Source organism: Phoxinus phoxinus, assembly GCF_949152265.1.
Source record: "Phoxinus phoxinus genome assembly, chromosome: 3".
Lineage (NCBI taxonomy): Eukaryota > Metazoa > Chordata > Actinopteri > Cypriniformes > Leuciscidae > Phoxinus > Phoxinus phoxinus.
The window spans coordinates 17,561,131-17,583,147 of record NC_136878.1 but is presented as its reverse complement, the minus strand read 5'-3'; the positions used below and the strand labels follow the sequence as shown (position 1 = coordinate 17,583,147).

General features: G+C 35.5%; 1 protein-coding gene across 1 annotated transcript in view; it reads left to right on the top strand.

Moving 5' to 3' along the window:
* LOC306994787 (uncharacterized protein) overlaps window positions 1–22,017 on the top strand; it is a gene marked incomplete at its 5' end in the record, with an annotated part of 39,192 nt that overhangs the window by 1,336 nt on the left and 15,839 nt on the right. The window contains 13 exons of the mRNA XM_079605589.1: window positions 3,772–3,929; window positions 4,691–4,841; window positions 5,533–5,692; window positions 5,781–6,008; window positions 6,119–6,391; window positions 6,690–6,809; window positions 7,515–7,649; window positions 7,957–8,159; window positions 9,933–10,024; window positions 10,097–10,203; window positions 10,451–10,501; window positions 10,622–10,735; window positions 11,389–11,506. Coding sequence (XP_079461715.1) covers window positions 3,772–3,929; window positions 4,691–4,841; window positions 5,533–5,692; window positions 5,781–6,008; window positions 6,119–6,391; window positions 6,690–6,809; window positions 7,515–7,649; window positions 7,957–8,159; window positions 9,933–10,024; window positions 10,097–10,203; window positions 10,451–10,501; window positions 10,622–10,735; window positions 11,389–11,506 — 1,910 coding nt within the window. The remainder of the gene's footprint in view (window positions 1–3,771; window positions 3,930–4,690; window positions 4,842–5,532; window positions 5,693–5,780; window positions 6,009–6,118; window positions 6,392–6,689; window positions 6,810–7,514; window positions 7,650–7,956; window positions 8,160–9,932; window positions 10,025–10,096; window positions 10,204–10,450; window positions 10,502–10,621; window positions 10,736–11,388; window positions 11,507–22,017) is intronic.

The window sequence follows — 22,017 nt, the reverse complement described above, 5'->3', positions numbered from 1 at the left end:
CAAACATATGCCATAGGCTACACACCTTACAAAGCATTTTAAGCTGAAAAAACACCCAAATGAAGGAGAAGATTTTACAGACAGAGGAAGGTCATTCCAGAGCCAGAGAATGCCCGATCACCTTTACATTTTAAACGAGATCGCGGAACCATGAGGAGCAATGGATCATTTGAGCGCAGAGATCTAATGGATTGACAGCGACTGATTTAATCAGTAACTCTGGTGCTAGGCCATGCAGAGCCTTAAAAACATACAACAACGGTTTGTAATGAATTCTGTATTGTATGGGTAACCATTCCAATGTCGTAATATTGGAGTAAAATATCCAAACACAGGAATAATATGCTCTCTCTTCTTATACTCGTTAAAAGTCTGGCAGCCGAGTTCTGAACAAGCTGCAAACGAGAGAGAGAGAGAGAGAGAGAGAGAGAGAGAGAGAGAGAGAGAGAGAGAGAGAGAGAGAGAGAGAGAGAGAGAGAGAGGCTCACACCGAGATACAACACATTACAGTAGTCCAAACAGGATGACACAAAGGCATGAACAACCTTCTCCATATCTTCAAAAGAGAGGATATACTTCAATTTAGATATTGATCAAAGATGGAAAAAACTAGTGTTAACAACAGCATTGATTTGCCGGTCAAATTTAAGCTCAGAGTCAAAAATGACACCAAGGTTTCTCACGCTAGACATTTTTTTCCCAGGAAACAACCCCAGGTAGTCATCCTCCACACACCCCTTGTTTCCAAATAAAATCATCTCGGTCTCATTTAATTGGAGAAAGTTATTCGCCAGCCAGCACTTAACCTTAGTCATTCATGTAGGGACTGAATGACACATTTATGCCCATGTTTCAGTGGTAAATAAATTTGAGAATCATCCGCATACAGATGATACTGAATCCCAAATTCCTCAAAAATAGAACCTAGAGGGAGCATATAAAGGGAAAATAAAATTGGTCCCTTAAAAAGTGGCCTACTGTGTTTGTAAGTGTTTTTTTAAGCACTTTAAGATAAGGAAATGCATCTTTAAAATAATTTTCCTTTTTATATAATTTTTATATAATTTTCCATCAAGTCATCATTTAAAAACAACAATAAAAGTTTAGTGCAGGTGATTCACATTAGCTGGTGGATTTTCCATGTTCTCGCTGAGTTTATCTATATGTTGTCAAATAGGCCTAATATAATTTTCAGAATGACAAGAACTCTTACGGAAATTATTAATGACTGTTGCCAATGCCTCCTGATACTAAAAGGTGATCACTCTATGTATTTTTACCTTATGTCCCATCTTTGCCGAACAACATTTTTATTATCCTATTTGATAGAAGAGGGTGAGCTATAAATATTTCTCCAGCTGCGCTCTTTATTTGATTTATGACCCCAGTTTCTCTACACAGTTTTTAAACGCATAAAAACTCTTGTTCATATTGGCTGGATCCCATTGTTTGTTTTTCCCAGCCGTTTTTATTCAATGCTTTAATCCCTTTCTTCTTCAAAACAGGACAGTGAGTCATTGTGGTTTTGAATATCTGGAACTACATGCTCCCTGGAACCTCATACATTATTGTTAAATTGCGTAATAGTCCTACGGCATATTTTGACAATTCCGTTTAGCAGGGTAACGTAATTTCTTGAAGACATTAAAGCGTCATGTCATGCTGAACATATGACTGATGGCAGAAACTGAGTGTTATGGAGTCCAAATGGCATAGAAATGCAAGCTTAAACATGTTATGAGTCGCCTATGGAACTCAAAAATCTTTCAGACTAAGAGCTGCTAGACAGTGCTATTATACTAAGCTAAAATGGCTGTATGCAAACTGTAGGCAAAGTCTGGAGAGCAAGATATGTAATTGGAAGAGATGATCATGTTTTGCATGAATGAATAGAGTTAAGTCAGTGTCTTGGCCAAAATACACAATCCATGGGAAGCCACAGGTGTGTGATAAAAGAAAGGGATGAAGACTTGAGGGAAAAAGAGAGAGGCATATGTAAATGACACTTATTTGTTGATTTTTGGTTGTTAAACACTTATGATAATTTAACAAGCACTTTACACTACTTTAAAGAAGTGCATGCTTTAAGTAAATCATATTCATACAGTATTTGAAAGGCAGCTACAGAGGTGAGTCATGATAGCTTGAATAATAAGGAGCATTGTGAATAAGAAAGAAAAAGGCCTGACCAAAGTAACTGAGCTTTCAAAGCAACAAGATGCAGCTAGTAGAGGTATAAATGGGACAAGTTCATTTGTCAGAAAACCTGAAGTGTTAAATGCATTTATTATGTTTTAATTTATGTAACTTATGATGTTATAATATTTTGTATATTTTATAATTATTTTATAGAATTATCTATGCCACAGTGAAAACTGTGTAATGCAGTTCCCAAATGGCTAACGCTCACATACACACCCTGTTTTTGGCAACACGAGACCCAAATTAACTTGGGGCGGTTGCGCCAGTTATGTGCAAGTTATAACTTAGTCTAGTTGTTGCGTAAATTAGTGCTAGATTACAATTTACGCACCCTGCCTATAAGCAAAATATTAATTGAATCCTCTATCCAGGAGTAATGCAAAATAAAATGGTAGACTGATTAATCAATGATATATGAACTCATGTCAGACTTTAGTCATGCTGTTTAGTCCAGGTCTCAATACTAACAATATAAATACAATACATAAATGTTAGTATTTGTTTATTCACACTGATTAATTGTAGAAACAATTCCAGAATATTTATTATTTAGGCTACACGTTGAATTATACTATGTAGATTTTAATGTCATTTTTGTACTGTTCAAGTTTGGGGTCTGTAAAATGAATTTGAATGTTTTTTTAAATTGAATTTGAAAGTCTCTTACGCTCACCAAGGCTGCATTTATTTGATCAAATATACAGTAAAGACAGTAATATTATATTATTTCAATTAAAAATAGCTGTTTTCTATGTTGTTTAAATAATGTTAAAATAAAAATGTAATTTATTCCTGGGATGGCTATGCTGAATTTTCAGCATCATTACGCCAGTCTTCAGTCTCACATGATCCATCAGAAACTCAAATCTTACTTTAGCTGGAAAATATCTTTATTCAAGAACCGCTATAAAGCCAAAACAATCTCGGTTATCTTAAATTATCCGTTTATTACTGTAAAGCCGCTTTGAAACAATCTACATTGTTAAAAGTGCTAGGCTATATAAATGAAGATGACTTGACAGAAATCATTCTAATATGCTGATTTGGTGCCCATTTCTAGGAACATTTCTTATTATTATCAGTGTTGAATACAGTTGTGCTGCTTAAGATTTTTGTGGAAACCGTGTTGTTTTTTCAGGATTCTTTCATGAATAGAGAGTTAAAGAACAACATTTATTTGAAATAGATACCCTTTGTAATATTATAAATGTCTTTACTGTCACTTAATCAATTGAATGTGCAGAATAAAAACTACCGAATGGTAGTGCATCTATAATAGATTTTTTATGATTATTTATGTGTTATATTTCAGTGGAAAATGAACCGTGTGTATCTAAGAACAGTTGTCCCATGTCATCTTTATAATACATTTATTTATCAGGCTTTTTTTTTTTTCAAGTGACTTGTGAATTCAATGTATGCATTCCGGCATTGTGTCTGTGTGTGCTTGTGCAAGTTCCCTGGAAATCAAACCCTTATCCCTGGTGTCACAGGTATTTAGGTACAGGTATTTACAGGTACAGGTACAGGTACAGGTATTTATATTCACATCTGATCACGGGTATTTAGTTATAGCTTTTTTTTTTTTTGCTGTTGGGTTTGTTTTCAGTATGGAATAGTGCTGGATGCTGGATCCTCTCACACGGCCATGTTCATCTACAAATGGCCAGCAGACAAGCTGAACGATACCGGCATTGTCAGTCAACACAGCGAGTGTCATGCAAATGGTGAGTAGACACTGATAAATGGCTTGTGATGTTCCTAATATAAAAACGTCTGTTATGAGACTTAACGTCAGCAGATAAAGTTGAGGACATTAGATAAGGAAAAGAACAGTACAATAGAGATGTGAGACTACAAAACCATGTGTAATGCCTTGAACTACAGGGTTTCGTCTTCATTTTATTCTTTTTTAGAAACAATTTACCCCTACATATTGGTTTCAAAATATATCACACTTCTCAAAAATCACTTTCCAGACAGATATTACAAAATCCAAATGATAAAGTCAGAAGTTTTACTTCATTTATGAATGTATTGTAATGAAGGTCTTGATTTTGTTTTTGAGAAAAAGAGAATTTGGACCGCAATAGGACATACCAGAGTGCTGAATATGCACACATTGTTGCCCACTTCCTGTTTTGTAGTTGTGCCCTTTTGAAAAGTAAAAGTTGCCATTTTACAATTTCATCACATTTGAGTCTCCAACTCAACTGTAAGAATCTGTAAATCACAGAATCAGGATGTTAAACTCCTAGTACCCTGAAAATATTGCTGATTCGCAATGTTCTATGGAAACATCTGGAATAGGCACACAAAAAATATCTGGTTGCATTTATGGTTGTCAAGGATAGTGGCATATCAGGCAGTGAAATAGGAACCGATAGTTCTTATAAACTCTGCGTGGGCATACTTAAGAAAATCGAATGATTCATTCAGATATCTTGTGACATGACCTCTCTCTTCCTCTATCATTTTCTCCAATCAGGAGGCGGAATCTCCAATTATTCAGGTATCAGAGGAGGAGCAGCCCGTAGCCTTGAGGAATGCATGGATAAAGCCTTGAAGGAGATCCCAGAGTCGAGACACAAACTCACTCCTGTGTATCTCGGGGCCACAGCAGGCATGAGACTACTGAAGTGAGTCAGAAAGCTCACAGCTTTGTGCCAAAAGCTTTTTTAATCACTGATGACAAAATTATCATTATATAGGGACAGTATTTATATCCTATATAACTTACCTCATATAACTTGCCTTATATATGCTACCATTGGTTTAGGGCCAATTGAGTTTTTTCTTTTGTTCAGCAAGGACACAATTGATCCAAAAGTGACAGAAAATATTTAGTTTTTTATTTATTTAAAATGAATCAAAGAATCCTGAAAAACCCCATGTATCATGTTTTTTTCTAAATTATAAAGCAGCACAACTTTTTTCAACATTAATAATAATAAGAAGTGTTTCTTGAGCACCAATCAGCATATTATAATGATTTCTGAAGGATCATGTGAATCTGAAGACAGAAGTAATGGCTGGTGAAAAATCAGCTTTGCCATCACAGGAATAAATTACATAGATTTTAAACACTAATAATATTCTACAATATTATTGGTTTATTTATTTATTTTTAATAAATAAATTCAGCCTTGGTGAGCATAAGACACTTCTTTCAAACACATTAAAACAATCTTACCGCCCCCAAACTTTTGTATGTATACAAAGTCTACATTGTTCAATTAAACACGGCAGGAAAAGTTCTGATTTTGATATGCAGGTATAGAATAAATTGTATTGAAAGTGAAAAATTCATATATTTCTGTCTTATCACAGTATTTCTGAACCCAAAGAGTCAGATGAGATTTTGAAGGAAGTGGAAGACAAACTTAAGACTTACCCATTCAGCTTCAAAGGTGCCACTATTTTAAGTGGAGAAGATGAGGGAGCTTTTGGATGGGTCACGGTCAACTACCTGCTTGAGAACTACATCAAGGTATATGGTTACTTAGACATATTGTGAATCTCACAACATCTGAATGTTCTTTAATAATAAAGATCTGTTTTCTCTTTCATTTCTCTAGTATGGTTTTGTGGGTCAGTGGCTGTCTCCAGCCAGAGACACTGTTGGTGCGCTGGACTTAGGTGGAGCTTCTACTCAGATCACATTTGTTACTAATCAAACGGTGGAGAACAAAGAGAATCTGAAGAAACTGAGGCTGTACGGACGAGACTATCAGATTTACACTCAGAGTTTTCTGTGTTATGGCCGAGACCAGGTCCTACTCAAACTGCTGGCACATCTGATCACGGTTAAGTGCAAACCTTTGGACTGGTTGTTTAAATTACCATTAGACAAGGTGATTTGGTAGTATTTAGAGTATAATATCTGATGTTTACTCTTTCTTTATGTGTCTTATAGACTCAGGGTTCAGGCGGCTCCATAGTCCATCCCTGCTATTCTGCAGATTACAATACCTCCGTGAAGCTGAGCAGTGTGTTTGACATTCCATGCAATAAAAATACCAAAAAACCAACTCCCTATAAACCTGATGACAACCTGCAAATAAAGGGCACTGGAAACTACAATCAATGCATGGGAAACGTTTCTCGTCTCTTCTCCTTTGACAACTGTTCTTATTCCAAATGCTCCTTTGATGGAGTCTTTCAGCCAAACATTACTGGGAACTTCATGGTAAGAGTTTCTGGATAATTTAATCTTAATGCATTCAGTTGAAAATTTAAAATATATATATTTTATCAACCGGCATAATATGAAATTTGTTCATTCATCTGCCTTAGGCAACATTAATGTCTTTACTGGTGGGGGATGGTTGTAGTCACGTGTAAGCAGCTATTAAGTGGGACAGCTCAAAGCATTAAAATAAATCATAAATTCATCTTCTGGGCACTCGTACAGTATGTCATTATTGCATGTGTCATTATTATGATTATGCAATCTCTATGTCTCTCTCTTTCTTTTTCTTGCACAGGCATTTTCTGCATTTTTCCACACTCATGATTTCCTCCAAAAAGCTGCACGCATCACCATCACATCTCCAGCAGATTTAGAGAACGCTACCCATGTCGTCTGCAACATGAGCTTTATGGAGGTACCACCCCGTTGAGTTCATTTTGAGCCCTGCTATTCTGAGATGACTTTCCCCTTATCTCAGCAATCGACTAATGATTGAGGTTCTCAGGTTAAGAGAACTTGCTTTATCCTTGATGATGATAATATGTACACTAATATGTGTATTGTTCAGTTAAATAATTATTAGCAAATGAGCAATATTGAACTTACTGATCTGTTGATCTATTTAGCCTAGTTTATTAAATGACTTTCAGATATTTCCCATGGAAAAACAAACGTGTTTAAAGAGGACCTATTATGCTTTTTTTACATTTTCAGCTTTCTTTAGTGTGCAATGTTGCGTTTGAGCATGAAAAAGGTCTGCAAAGTTACAAAGCAAAAAATCGACTCAAGTCATTGAAACGCCTCGATTTTGCAGTCTTGAGTTTTTATCTTGGAACGTACACTCACAGCATTCCTCATTTAAATAATTCCTGCCCAAGGCATGTGCAAAAAAAAAAAAGTATGAAAAGAAAAAGACGAGGCCTGGTTGAGTTGCGTTAGTAGTCTATTGAAACACGGTTATGGTAAGGGATCGTGAAGTACCCGAAACGTGTTTTTTTTTTTTTACAATCAAGCATGAAAATCTATTCTAGTAGAGTATTATTTGTAAGAGGGCATAATAGGTCCTCTTTAAAGTATTTGACCTCTCCCACAACTTTCTCTCTCACTCTCTGTGTCCTAGAAGTCAAATATGACTGAGGATCAGAAAAAACGTCTGTGGGACACCTGCGCAGTCTCTGTCTTTGTACAGGTGCTCCTGGTCAATAGATATGGTTTTGATGATCTCTCCTTCCCACACATCATCTTCCAGAATAAGGTAACAAGACATATTTGCAAAAAATTTACTCCATTTACTTACTTAATGCACGTTCCCCATTTTTAGGTGCAAAAATCTTTTTTTTTTTTTACATCACCGGGCCCTAATTTTGAAACTCCTTCCCTCCAATCATGTCATATAAAGAGCACTTTTTGACTGTCCAGTTAAAATCAAGTTCTACATTTCATTGTATTTTTGATTTTAAAAGTATATTTATCACATTACAGAAGTAAAATGCTGTTAAGCTTCATGAATAAATGGCCCCCTCTAGGTCAAGAAAATGTCAACATGTTTCTTTGGTTTGCAGGTGGGAGACACATCTGTCGGCTGGTCCCTTGGCTACATGCTAAACTCGAGCAACCTGCTGCCTGCTGAGAATGTGTTAGTGAGAAAAGCCCTGAGCTCAGAAAGCTGGAGTGTTCTGATCTTCCTCTTTTCGTTCCTTCTTATTATGGCGCTATTTTTTCTGTTGCGAGCCATCCGTAAGAAAGAAGATGATAATGTAATTTAGTAATGAATGAGTTATATTGCTCCCTGTTCACATCATTATGCAATTCCCCTAGCAGAGATACTTCTGTTTACAGTACACTGAAAACAATAAAGGTGCATAAAGTATTACATTTCATCAACATTGCAATAACCTATTTGTTATCAAGCATATTTTATTTAAAATATATATATATTTTAGAAGAGACTGTGCATAAAACATTTTGCGTGAAACATGGGCATTATGTTATTACGGCTTACTAATTTTGTCACTGAACTTTGTTACTGTCTTTGCATAATGTTGAATGTATGTTTTTTAGGTAAGATTGTGTACTGTGCCTTAACAGCATATAATGAATCATATGCTATTGTTTATAAAACCTTCTAGATTTATTTGTGAGCTATATGCTTGTGTGCTATGTTTGTGTAATACAAAGTCAAAGGCACTGAAAACATTCAAAATGGAAAATCTTGAAAATGTAGCTTTGCAGATACAATAATGAATTTGAAAACTGTACTATTGTCTGCTTCTATTCCTGCAGAATCAACGGTTTTATAATATTAAATAAGTTTGTGTTTTAGTAATTTTTCTGTGAGAGATTTTTTAGATAATAACATACAGGTAACAAAAACAGAACGCTAAATGTTTTGGGATTTTAGTCTGTATTGTTAGTGTCAAAGCATGCTAGTGTACTCCTAGTCCTAAATATTGACAAAATTCACTTTTAGCAAAAATTGATGACTCATCTTGTGCAACAATACGTTGCACAAGATGAGTCATCAATTTTTGCTAAAAGTGAATTTTGCTACCAAATTGCAAGCAGCAAATCATGTTCATGTCTGTGAGACTGACAAAACTAAAGATTACTGGCTATTAAAAAAGATGGGTCCTTTGATAAATCCTGCCTAAATTTCCAACTTCAAAGAAATGTCAATTCACTTCTATATATTTCCTTGTCGGAGCAATAGCCTTGTGTGCAGCTCACTGACATACAGTAGCACAGCTCCCAGCTTGAGGTACATTGCTTGTCCTCCTCTTCCCCCTCTCCTCCCCATTATTTCCTGTATCATCCACACTGTGCTATCTAACTAAGGAATAAAAGGCCAAAAATATAACTTTAATAGAAAACCGAAAATTCTTTGTTTATCCACACACTTTTTGGATTATAATTAAATTATTTAATGTTCACATATATACTTTTAAATCATTACACTCCTGGTATTCACTAAGATAAATCGAATGGAAGTATGGAAGCCTTAATAATCCAACACAGTAGACAGACATCCTCATGTTCTTCACCCCATTGGCCCAATGATGGAATCTTGTAGAATGTCTTGTGTGCAAATAAAAAAAAAATCATTGAGGATACTGAATTCAATTTCTTTTCACAATGTATATTGTTTCTATGGCTCCTTATTATAAAATAATTGACAAAACATAACTCTGTTTGCTCTAGCGCCACCTAGTGGCAGATTGATGTCTGTTTGGATGCCTGAATAGAAGTTTTGCATTTCTGTAGTTTACGTTCTCTGACATTCAGACACTTTTAGGGCACAAAATAGTGAAATTTCTCTTGTTATAATTATAAAAATGCATAAAGTGCTTTGAGAAGGTTGTGTTTAGTGGTAGGGTTGGGGTTAAAGGATAGAACATATCAAAAAAATAAATATCAAAATTCATGCTTGGCTGCTATTGCCTAACATTGGTTACTCGTGCCAATGCAAACCCGTTTCAAAGGAACCAGCAGCAGAAACTCTTGGGCTGTGGACAATGAGAAACATGTGTTGTTCTCTGAGTCCAACTTCAAACCCTTTATTCCCACATCCAGGAGAAGCGAAGATGTCCCAAAGAACCCCTCAGATTGTTGCACTGGAACGGATGAATTATGGTTAGGGCTGCAATATCATGGCAATCCCTAGGCCTATCACTACTTGTGCTGAATGTGTGCGTCACTGCCAAGGACTACCGAATCATTCTGGTGGACCATGTGCACCCAATGGTTTGTCTCTGAAGGACGGTGGTGCTGTGTATCAGGATAATAATGCTCCAATACACACAGCAAAACTGGTCAGAGAGTTTGATGAACATGAAAGTGAAGTTGAAAATCTCCCATGGCCTGCAGAGTCACCAGATCTTAATATTATTGAGTCACTATGGCGTGTTTTGGAGGAGCGAATCAATAACTGTTTGATCCAGCACACAGACTGCAGATTAATCTATCAACAACAACAACAAACATTCAGTATAAAGTCATTGCCACAAAAGTGCACACTTCTCCAGTCAGACTTTTCATATAAATTAACGTTTGTTCTAGATACAGATGAAATGGCAGATTTACATGCCCAGACAGGGCATCCCCAGACAGGTCTGACAGGTTGGTTTACTTTAGTGTTAACGTGTCAAAAGTAAAAAGTTTCTAAAACGTCCTGGCTACAGTCTGACTACAGTCAGTCAGCAAATGTCAATGTATTCTTGTTTACAATAGGTTATAATGCAGTTGCAAATATGTACCGCTATTGCAATTCTATTTATTTCATTTATAGGCATCCTTCTGCTCGCCATCAACCCTGAAGACATCAAAGAACCAGCTCAGCTCATGGTAATACAATTTTTGCTGTTCATTAGGGAAATATGCTACAAATTTGACAAAGACCGACACGGTCCAGGCAAAGATTGTTTGAGCTATCTGATTTGATTTTAGAAAAGAAGTTCTACAAAGAGGAAGATGATTATTCTAGCACGTGGTAGACAGCCATTGAATCGCAGCTGGCAGCTTTGACAGTCTGAATGACTGCTTTTGAATCATAATTGCTGTTGCTCCAGCCAAAAACAGAGCAGAAACATTAAATAGATTCTTGTGAATGCTCTTATTAAATAAAAATAAATAAATTGGTTTGAAAGAAGAGTTGACTTAAAGACAACTGTTTTATTTTTGTAGGTATAATAAATGCATACAAGAAGTAAAATATGAGTGCCATCATTCCTTTGTGAATAGTTGTAAATAGTTTTAAGCCTTAGTTCCAATTTTGAGACAGAGATAGCTGAAGGTCGTATGGGCATGCCAAAGGTAGCCTACATGTTGTGCACAAAGGTGCATAATATTACAACAGTAACTTATAAGGATGCCGGATGGGACGGAACACATTAAAACACTTTTACAATTGTAAAGACCTTTTGGCACACATATTACCCCGACCTGCAGATACCCACACTTGGGAAATTTAGTTTCTGTTGGGTTTCCCCCCCCCCCAGTATGGAATAGTCCTGGATGCTGGATCTACTCACACTTCCATGTTCATCTACAAATGGCCAGCAGACAAGCAGAACGGTACCGGCATAGTCAGTCAACACAGCGAGTGTCATGTAAAGGGTGAGTAATACAAAGTAGAGGGGAAAAGAAGGAAAGACTATTGTTGTCAATAGATATATAGTAAAAAAGATGAATAGTTCATGGGAAACAGTCTTTAAATTAATCCAATCCCAAAGGCGATACCAGATTTTTTTTTTTAAACAAAATAGGGAGTAGCCTAGCCTATATACACACAGAATAAATTAGTTATTAATTGAATGACAGGTGAATGGAATCATTAATCATGGGAACAAACTGGCACACACTAGGAAACTGGCCCCGTGTTAGAAATAGTCCCCTATTCCCTACTCAGCAGACCCCAACCTTAACCGGTTTAATATCAGACAATATTTTCACGGACCGGCCTTCAAGGTGTGGCGGATAAATACAACAAAATAAAATGATAGCTACGACCGGTATAAAAACTGGGGTATATTTTTTAAATATAATAATAACCGTGAATCCAATGTGTAGGCCTACTGGCAACTTTATTAGCAGCGTCCTCGTAACATCGGAGAAAAAAATCTTGTCGAGGACCTCGATCGGTTCTGATGTTCGGCGCAGATTATCTGCTATGTTTGAGTGACGATATGCGGTAGCTATTATCTCCATTTATTTATTTGTGTTACGCTGTGGTCAGCAGGCACGAAGTAACATAATAAGTCGTTATTTTGACATAGGCCTAATCTGTTATTTCTACATAATAAGTCGTTATTTCGACATAATAAGTCGTTATTTCGACATACCTATCTGTTATTTCGACATAATAAGTCGTTATTTCGACATAACATCTGTCATTTTGACATAACATCTGTCATTTCGACATAAGTCGTTATTTCGACATAAGTCGATTTCGACGGAATATCGTTATTTCGACACAATAAGTCGTTATTTCTAAATTCTACATAATAGCTCTTTATTTCGACATAAGTCGTTATTTCAACATAACATCTGTCATTTCGACATAAATCGATTTCGACGGAATATCGTTAGGCCTAGGCTAGGCTATAAGTCGTTATTTCTAAATTCTACATAGGCTAATATCTCTTTATTTCGACATAAGGGGACATTCTAATCTGCATTAAGCCTTATAATGGTTTTATGGGAGGAACATGCTTAACGTGTAATTAACACGTTGCGTTCATATTCTGGGCTCATCTGATTTTTTGTTGGCTACATAGCCTACTTTATTTTGATTTTAGTATCATAATGATTCATAAATGCACATACAATTATCCGTGAACTTGATAAATGTTGCATAGGCTATATGTTTTAGGCTACTATGTATGCACAGTTGAAAAGGAAATATATTTAAAATGTGCTTATTTTAATATAGCCTACTTAATGTATTTTAAGTGTAGGCTATTGTATTAATGTATTAAATGTGTTATTTTGAGACAACTTCAAGTATACTTAAGGTAATAGTAATATATTTTAATATATTTAATTGTGTTAAACTGGAACTATTTTAAATACATTTAGTGTAATTTAATAGCACTTCTTTAAATTGTATTTTAATACATTTTCAAATGTAGGCTACTTTAGAAATACAGCTTAAGTATATTTTTAACTTCACATTAATGTGTTCCCAGTATATTTTAAATATAATATCAGCTTATTAATAATGTATTAGTAGAACACTATAAGACCCACTATTAGTATATTAAAAATATATTTTTACAAAACCATTCAGTAGCCTATGAAAAAAATATATTTTAATGTAGGCTATTAAAAATACAGTTAATTATAATTAAGTTAAACACAGTAAAAACAATAGTATAAAACACACACAAACACTCTTTGAAAGATAGTAAACTTTAATGCACTACATTAGTACAGCAACATATGAAAATCAATTAATTCTCAGGAAAAGAGGTTACAGTCGTAACCTAGACGATTTTTTAATATGGCATGTAATGCTTAGTTCATATATTTTAACAGAAGACATTCAATATAAAATGTTAAAATAATGCAAAAAAGTAGTTAATAAAATATCTACATCAAATAGCACAAACATTAAGTCTTGCTGAACAACAGTGAGGTCTACATGTTGTGACACTGTATCACAGCAAAAAAAAAAAAAAAAAAAACCGAAAATGTAACTTGTTTAACTGAAAAAGTACCCAGCCAACAAGTATAATAATTATAATGTATAACAAATGCTAATCTTTATTTTTAGCATTATTATTTGTTTTAGTCAACCCCCTTTGACTTCGAGAGCAAAAAAAAGTGATGTACAGAAACACATCATGCTAACACGCACTCTCTTCACCTCTTTTAAAAAGATTTAAGGAAATTAGAAGTTGTGCAAAATATTGTATGTCAGGACAACTAGGACAAGTGACTTACAGCTTTCCCAAAAAACAATTACATAAACAGATTTGTACATGAATGACTCAAAGCAAGCACAATTACACCTGAAATGGACACGTTGCTAACATTATCCTACCAAGACTGACCGAATCACCTTTCAATAGGCCGGATTCAAAAATCTCTATAACAGAGGTGATATGAGATTAAACCATACTTACTACTAGAGATGCACCGATTACAATTTTATAGGCCGATTCCGATTTTTCACTGAGTTTGACCGGCCGATACAGATTTTAGCCGATTCCGATTTCATTTTTTCCAACCGCTTAACAGCACACAAATATTTGAAGAATTCAGATGCAAACGCTTTTAAGTGCCATCTGAAATTTTATTCTAAAATTATCATTTTTATCAAGCTCGTATATTTAAGTTCAGTAATTTCACTTAAATGACAAATAATAGGTCATTTTCATTGCCATTTAAGATAAATTACTGAACTTAAATATTCAAGCTTGATAAAAATTATCATTCTAGAAGAAAATTTCAGATGGCACTTAGAGGCTTAAATTGCATCTGAACTCTTCATTTATTTTCTGTATTTAAAAAAAAATAAAACACCATATACTTTTACCCAAACTGAATAATATGGGGTCATGACATGTTTTTTTTAATTTTATTATTATGTTCCCTTAGGTGCAATTATAGTATTACTATAGTTTTTTTTACAAAAAACTTTTAAAATATAGTGATTTATGACCTTTTCCCACCCTGTTTCTCATCCTCTGATTCAAACCTCTTATATACTGTCTATGATTCAAACAGTCTGTTTTGGGGGTGTTTCCCCTTTAAGAGTTCAGTGTTAACGCCCACTGTTATGATTGGCTAACGTCAGTGCCTATGCATCAATTATTAACGCCCCCAGCCAGAACATTTGCGGATTCGGACTCTTGCAATGATAAAACCATAGACATGTATAAAGGCTAGATGGCTTACCGGCGCTGAGAGCCAATGGGACCCGACGACGTCACACGGCGGCCATCTTAGGACAGCACCGCTCGTCCAGTTATAACATTAAAGTCAATTGTGCATGTGGTGCTGAAATAACTATATTTTGCTCAATTTTCAACCGATTTTCAAACGGCTTGGTGTGTCATAAACGTCAGGGATGCGGCTATTTAACTGCATAGTTTGTGAAAAAATAATTTAAAAATCGGCATCAGCACAAATCATAGCCACGTTAATAAGGTTTGTAATAAACCAAACCGTTTGTAAATCCGTCAAGAATTCAGCAAGTTACGAGCATTTGTCACTCACCTTCCATCCACAGCAGCAGGGAGCAGCAGCGCAGTCTCCTGACCTAAGATGGCCGCCAAGTGACGACACAGCTGACTCCGCCTTGAGCCATCTAGCCTTTATACATGTCTATGGATAAAACCTTATTATGTTTGAGCCGGAATCAGAGGAAAATGAACCATCACCACAACAACGAAGACTGGATCAGCCCGTGTCCACATGGAAAGTGAAACTATTTTGAATTAATAAAAAAATTGTAACCCGAGACACTTGAAAACGAATTATTGTTGCATAATTATCCTATAGCTTAATTTGCTAACAGTTTAACATTATTTAACTAATTTCAATGACATGATAGGGTGTACCACGGACAAAAATGCATGCACAGGCCATATTTGAAGATGCAGCATTGATAAAGGCAACATTTTTAATTTTCTATCACATGTAGGCCTAGACAGGAGACAAGATTCTCTTATACAAATGTGTTTTTATTAGCCAGTGATAAAAAGTAAGTTTGCAACGTCGTTGTTGAGCCCAGAATAGTCGGCACGGACTTATCTTTGAGCAACAGTTTTCTAGCAAAGCCAGCATCATATTGGGATTTTTTCTCAAAACAGTCATCCTTATAATGTATAGAGCAAACGCTTACATTAACACTGCCGTGACTGGGACGTCCGCAAAAAATAAAGTGCATCCATTTTTCCCTGACGACTGGATCTTTCGCAGCGTATTCAAAGATGTTGTTTGTCCACAGCCAGGAACAGCACATCTGCGGCATCGTACTTTCCCTGTACACAGACCCACTCGCTGTCCGTCGACTGAACACTTGTGAGGCGCACAGCGCGTGGGCATCGATACGAAATGAGCGTAGTTGTCTTGCGCTTAAAGCGTAGTTGTCTTGTGCTGGAGGCGGTCTATATGCAAACGCTGGTACGTCACTTCGTACCGTGACGTCACTTCTTACCATGGATCCAGAACGAGCTGTATTTAGAGCTTGATTAAATAAATGATTCGTTTATAATGGGGAGGAAGTCTTATGAAACTTGCAGGACGTTTTAATGGTAGGCCTACAAAGACCTCTTATATACCAAAAGATCAAGGCAAATTTGGTTTCTCATGTCATGACCCCTTTAAAACAAGTTTAAATGGGTACATTCTCTAATATTTTTGTGTTCATTTTCTAGCCTGCTCCAGTTCTTGTTAAACACACTAAAAATGCAAATTCTGTGCATTTTTTGTGTGAAATCATATTTATTTTGTCCATCAAAAGCGTGTTTTCACTTTAATTGAACGTGAGCTCCTGCTTTAATTACGTGACGCTCCTGACGCTCACGCACTCCTGCTGCGCATATTTTTTCCGGCGTGAATGTCAATCAATGAGAGCATTCACACCAAAAAAAAAAAAAAAAAAAAAAAAAACGCGCTGCTCACACTTGCGATGTGAAACGGCCGTAATTCACGAGGTTTTCTACATGTGCATGTGTGATTGCTGATGTTGCGCGATGTTAAAGGAGAACTCCGGTCAATTTTAACATTGAGCTCATTTTTTTGTAAATTTGGAGTGCTGTCAATACAGAGAACAACGACAAAAATCGCTGTTGCCTACACCGTGTTATCCTCTTTTTAAAATTTGCACCCTATTGACTTCAATGGGGCAAGTTTTAAACCTGCTTTTAGCCTCTTAACATCCTTATTGTTTCATTACAAGTGCCCAGCCATGTTAGATGATAACTTCAGAGTGAACACGAGTGAATCTGACTGCATTAGATGTGAAAGATATGAATAAAAATGATGTTATTTCAGCCAGCGCTCATACCTGTATTTAGTTCCTGTTTTTGGTCGAAGTCCAAAGTAGTCGATTGTCGAGTTCACGCGCATGGGTTTAGTTACATATGATCACGCGCGTGAACTCGACAATCGACTACTTTGGACTTCGACCAAAAACAGGAACTAAATACAGGTATGTGCGCTGACTGATATAACATCATTTTTATTAATATCTTTCACATCTAATGCAGTCAGATTCACTCGTGTTCACTCTGAAGTTATCATCTAACATGGCTGGGCACTTGTAATGAAACAATAAGGATGTTAAGAGGCTAAAAGCAGGTTTAAAACTTGCCCCATTGAAGTCAATAGGGTGCAAATTTTAAAAAGAGGATAACACGGTGTAGGCAACAGCGATTTTTGTCGTTGTTCTCTGTATTGACAGCACTCCAAATTTACAAAAAAATGAGCTCAATGTTAAAATTGACCGGAGTTCTCCTTTAATCATACGCCGCCGAGGTCATGGCCGATCACGTGAAAATCGGCCAATTCCGGTCACCAGCCGATCAATCGGATCATCTCTATTTACTACTCTCTTCTCTGCTTGTCTCTGCACTCAGATTTCTGTTTTTCTTATATAGCTAGTCTGAAAAACAACAAATAAAATATATATATATATATATATATTAAGGGTGTCACGATTCTCCAAATCCTCGATTCGATTACATTTTCGATTCTTAAGTCACGGTTTGATTCGATTCTCGATTTTAAAAAAAATATTTTTTAAAGCACAAGCTATACCATTTTTAGACTTTAATGCAATATAATAATATCTGACCTTTGTTCGCAATGTACCACACACTACATTGTCAAATTTAAAACGTTTATTAACAACATAATGTAACAACAATATATTTTCAGTCAATTGGAAACTTAAACAAAATAACCTGCCATCTAATTTCTCTTTTGTAACATGATGACATTCAATTTCACAAAAAAAACAAAACAGAAATTTTGCAGTTTCAAGTTCTTGTTAAAGAGGAAAAGAGAACTGCTAAAAAATATTGCACAAATACTGTCAAAAATTGTCATCATTTGTAACATGATGACATTCAAGTTCACACAAAAAAAAATGTTGCGGTTTCAAGTTCTTGTTTAAGGATTATGAAAAGAGAACTGCTAAAAAATATTGCACAAATACTGTCAAAAATTGTCATCTTTTGTAACATGATGACATTCAAGTTCACAAAAAAAATGTTGCAGTTTCAAATTCGTGTTAAAAAGGAATATGAAAAGAAAACTGCTAAAAAATATTGCACAAATACTGTCAAAAAATATTAACTATTTTACATTATTCTATGGGCACTTGGGCAGATTTTTTTTTTAGAGTTTCATGTTCTTCTTTAAGAAAATGAGAATGTCCACATTCTCTGTGGAGAGGGCTGCTCTTTGAGCCGTCACAATGTCCCCAGCTGTTGAGAACACTCTTTCACTTGCCACACTTGTTGCTTGTACAGCAAGATAACGTTTGACAAATTTGGGTACTACTGCTCATTATCTTTCCACCATTTCAGTGGGTTTGAATCCACAGAAATTACTTCAACCATTTTGTATAGCTGAATCTCGTCTTTCACAACACAGGCCATGATTTGGTTTCTGATGATGATGCAGTGGAGGCTGTGCTGAAAAAAATCACCAAACAGTTCACTGAGTGCTGTTCTCTTTGTTGGGGGGCTGCCTCCGCTGGTTCCTTCAGTGTCTGTATCCTCAGGGTTTTGGCTGGACCCTTCTCCTGAGGCATGAGACTGAAATACAAAAAGTCACACACAAAACACTAAGCTAATAATTTGTTTAAGCTAATAAACAGGCATAAATTATATTTAAGCGGGACAACAACACACAGAAAGGATATTGTGATTAGTCCCATTCATGAAATATTATGAATGTGAAATTATGTCAAAAAAAAAAAAAAAAAAAAAAAAACGACTTTAACTTTACTTTACAGAATAACATGGTTATTTCACCACATTAGCCTATTATTAGCATCACATACCTGTGTGGAGTGCTCTTGCAAGATTTTCTCCTCCAGACAATTGAAGATCTCATTCCGAGATATGTCATCCAGGGCTGCGTTTCCCAAAAGCATCGTAAGCCTAAGTTGATCGTAAAAACGATCGTACGACTGATCTTAATATTATAGTCTGTTTCCCAAAAGCATCGTAGCTTAAGTAGAACTTGAAAATCTTCGTAGAACTACGAGTGCTCTGGAGTAATCGTACATCCCCAAGTGCATCGTAAAGAAGACAGATTTATGAGGACACCTGCAGGAAAACCGGCAGATTACACTTTTATCTAGATTTAACACACTGCAACGTGAGTAATATAATGTTTTGAGTGTACTTTATTGTACACTTTATTTTGCTCGTTTTTAGTTTACATGAATTTATAAATGAAATAATTAAAAAGGGAAGAAAAAGATAGAAATACACACCTAAATTAAATGAATTAACAAAAAAATATTTAAAAGAAGTAATGTGGAAAATATGCTTCAAAGACTGGGCAAAATGGGATGAATTAAAAAAAATCTGTCAATGACGTGCACGAAAACCAGCCATGTATTGGCGATTTCACTGTAAAACCTAACAGTATATTTACTCAATTAAATTTAGTTCACTGCACTCAAATAATACCAAACCTTGAAGTGGCTTGAATGACTGAAACAGAACTCAAACTGAATGAGTTAAAGAACATTTCTAGATCCTAGAATGATAATTGTATAATAATTGTATAGTTAAGTTAATTAATAATCAATTAAGTGATGATTGATCATTAGTGATGAACACCTGCTGTTAACAAGCAGAATCACTGAAGGAAAGAGAAACACAAGAAATACAAGGTTTATGGTCACCATGATGGAGATCAGCGTTTGCTTTAGTTGGGCTCTTGACTCTTGTACGTTTGAGTACAAGTTTTTCTTTGGCTGCTGTAAGTGAGTGTTTATGAAACATTTCTTATGGCACAAAATTCAAAGAAAAGTATGTTTGGGTGATGATGGCCAAGGTTTGATGATGACAATCATCACCTAATGATTTGATTCACTGATCTCATTCAAAAGCTGATCTCATTCAGAGTCAAATCTCTGATTATATTATTAGTTGTATTTGAAACTTTTCGAAGGAGTTTACATCATAAGAACTAGCAGAGTTATGACTATCAGATAGTATGAAGGATTTTACAGAAAATGTAATTAATCACCAAAACTTACACAGATATCAAGAATCAGAATATGAATCTCAACAATGGTGACCATTAAAAAACCTATTCATGTTGCAATGCATGCTGTGTACTAGCATAATACAAAATGTATCCATTGCTCCCAGCACACATTGCGGCATGAATATTATTTTATTGGTCACCATTGTTGAGATTCATATGCTCATTCTTGATGTCTGTGTAAGTCAGTATGAAACCATAGAGGTTTTAAAAATCTGATTGTCACTACAATGGACCCTACAGTAGAATCAGAGTTCTGTTAAAACGAATAATTCAAGTAATACATCACCTGTTTACTCAGAGATTAGGCTCTGGAAAAGATCAGATAATCAAATCATTAAATGTTGATTTGCATCTTCTAAACACAACCACTTGTTCATATTTTCTTTTAGCTTTTGTGCCATAACAAATGTGTTATATAAACACTCAGTTACAGCAGCCAGGAAAAAAACTGGTGTTATAAAGTCAAGGGTCAAGAGCCCAACTAAAGCAAACACTGACCACTATCATGGTGTCTTTAAATGAAACTCAATAAATCATCATCATCTAAACCTCTGCTCATTCACAATAACAACTTCTGTAGATGCATGACAAAAGTAAAACTGGTTAGTAATAAGTAAAGCTACTAATGTTGTTTGTGTAATGGTTTTAACCCTCTTCTGCTGAGAATTTGAGAGATTTAAACATATTTGATCTTAAGTTGATTTCATAAGGCTGTGGTTGGAAGTCAGTTGTAGTTCTTGTGTTTCTTTTTCCTTCAATGATTCTGCTTGTTAACAGCAGGTGTTCATCACTAATGCTCACTAATCACTTCATTCATCACTTAATTAATCACTTAATTTCTTGACTGCAATGTATACTTTTATTTAACTCAACTGAGATAAGTTCAGAGTACTCATATTGTTTTTTATAAACTTAATTGAATTGAGGTAATCAGTTTCCTCAAATGTAATGAGTTAGCTTAACTCATTGGATTTGACTTTGTGTGTGATATTGTGAGCTAGCAGGAACTGCAAGTGCTCTGAGTTCATTTAAAGTTAGTCTTTTCAATTTTTTTACTCAAAATAGTGAGGTTTCAGCTATATAAAGTATTTAAATGCAGTGTAAAGTTTAATTGCGTATTAAGAAATATCATTGTTTAGTGGACTCGATTAAAATAAGTTCAGAGTACTCATAACTATTGTTTTTTATAAACTTAATTGAATTGAGGTAATACGTTTCCTCAAATTAAATGAGTTAGCTTAACTTGTTGGGTTTTACAGTGTGGTTGGCCATCATGTGGTCCCATGCCATCTTAGTCGTCGTCCTCCTCTTCCACCTCCTCCACCTCTTCATCTTCCTCCCTGTTTAAGTAAGGGCACTCTTTAATGTAATCTTTTTGAAAGGTATCTGTTTTTATTTTTATTTTTTATTTTTCCCAGCCATTTTGTCAGTGCCTCCGCCTGTAGGTGCTTTATATAGACTTGTCTTAATTGCTAATCCATAACAGATGACGATTATTAGGTTAAATGTTCAGAATATGAATCCATATAAGGTTATATTTCAGCACTTCGCAAATGGACAGCGACTCTTAAGTAGCACGTAAAACGCGTTCTCGCGCATTCATGTTAAGTGCATTTTTGGGAAACGCGCGTGGAATTTCCGCGAGCGTTCGTAACCTTGCACGTATAGAGAGCGCTCTTAAGAGCTAAAATACATCGTTATCGGGAAACCCGGCCCAGGTTGGGTAAAGTTTTAAACCTAGGATCCAAGGCAGTGCTCTCATTCAGGAACTGTTGAAGTCTTGGGTCTGAATACCTCTCTTCAAAGTTTGCCTCTATAGCAGATTTAACATCCTTTACAATTGTTAAATCTGTGTCAATGTGTTTCAAAGATGTCAGGATGGT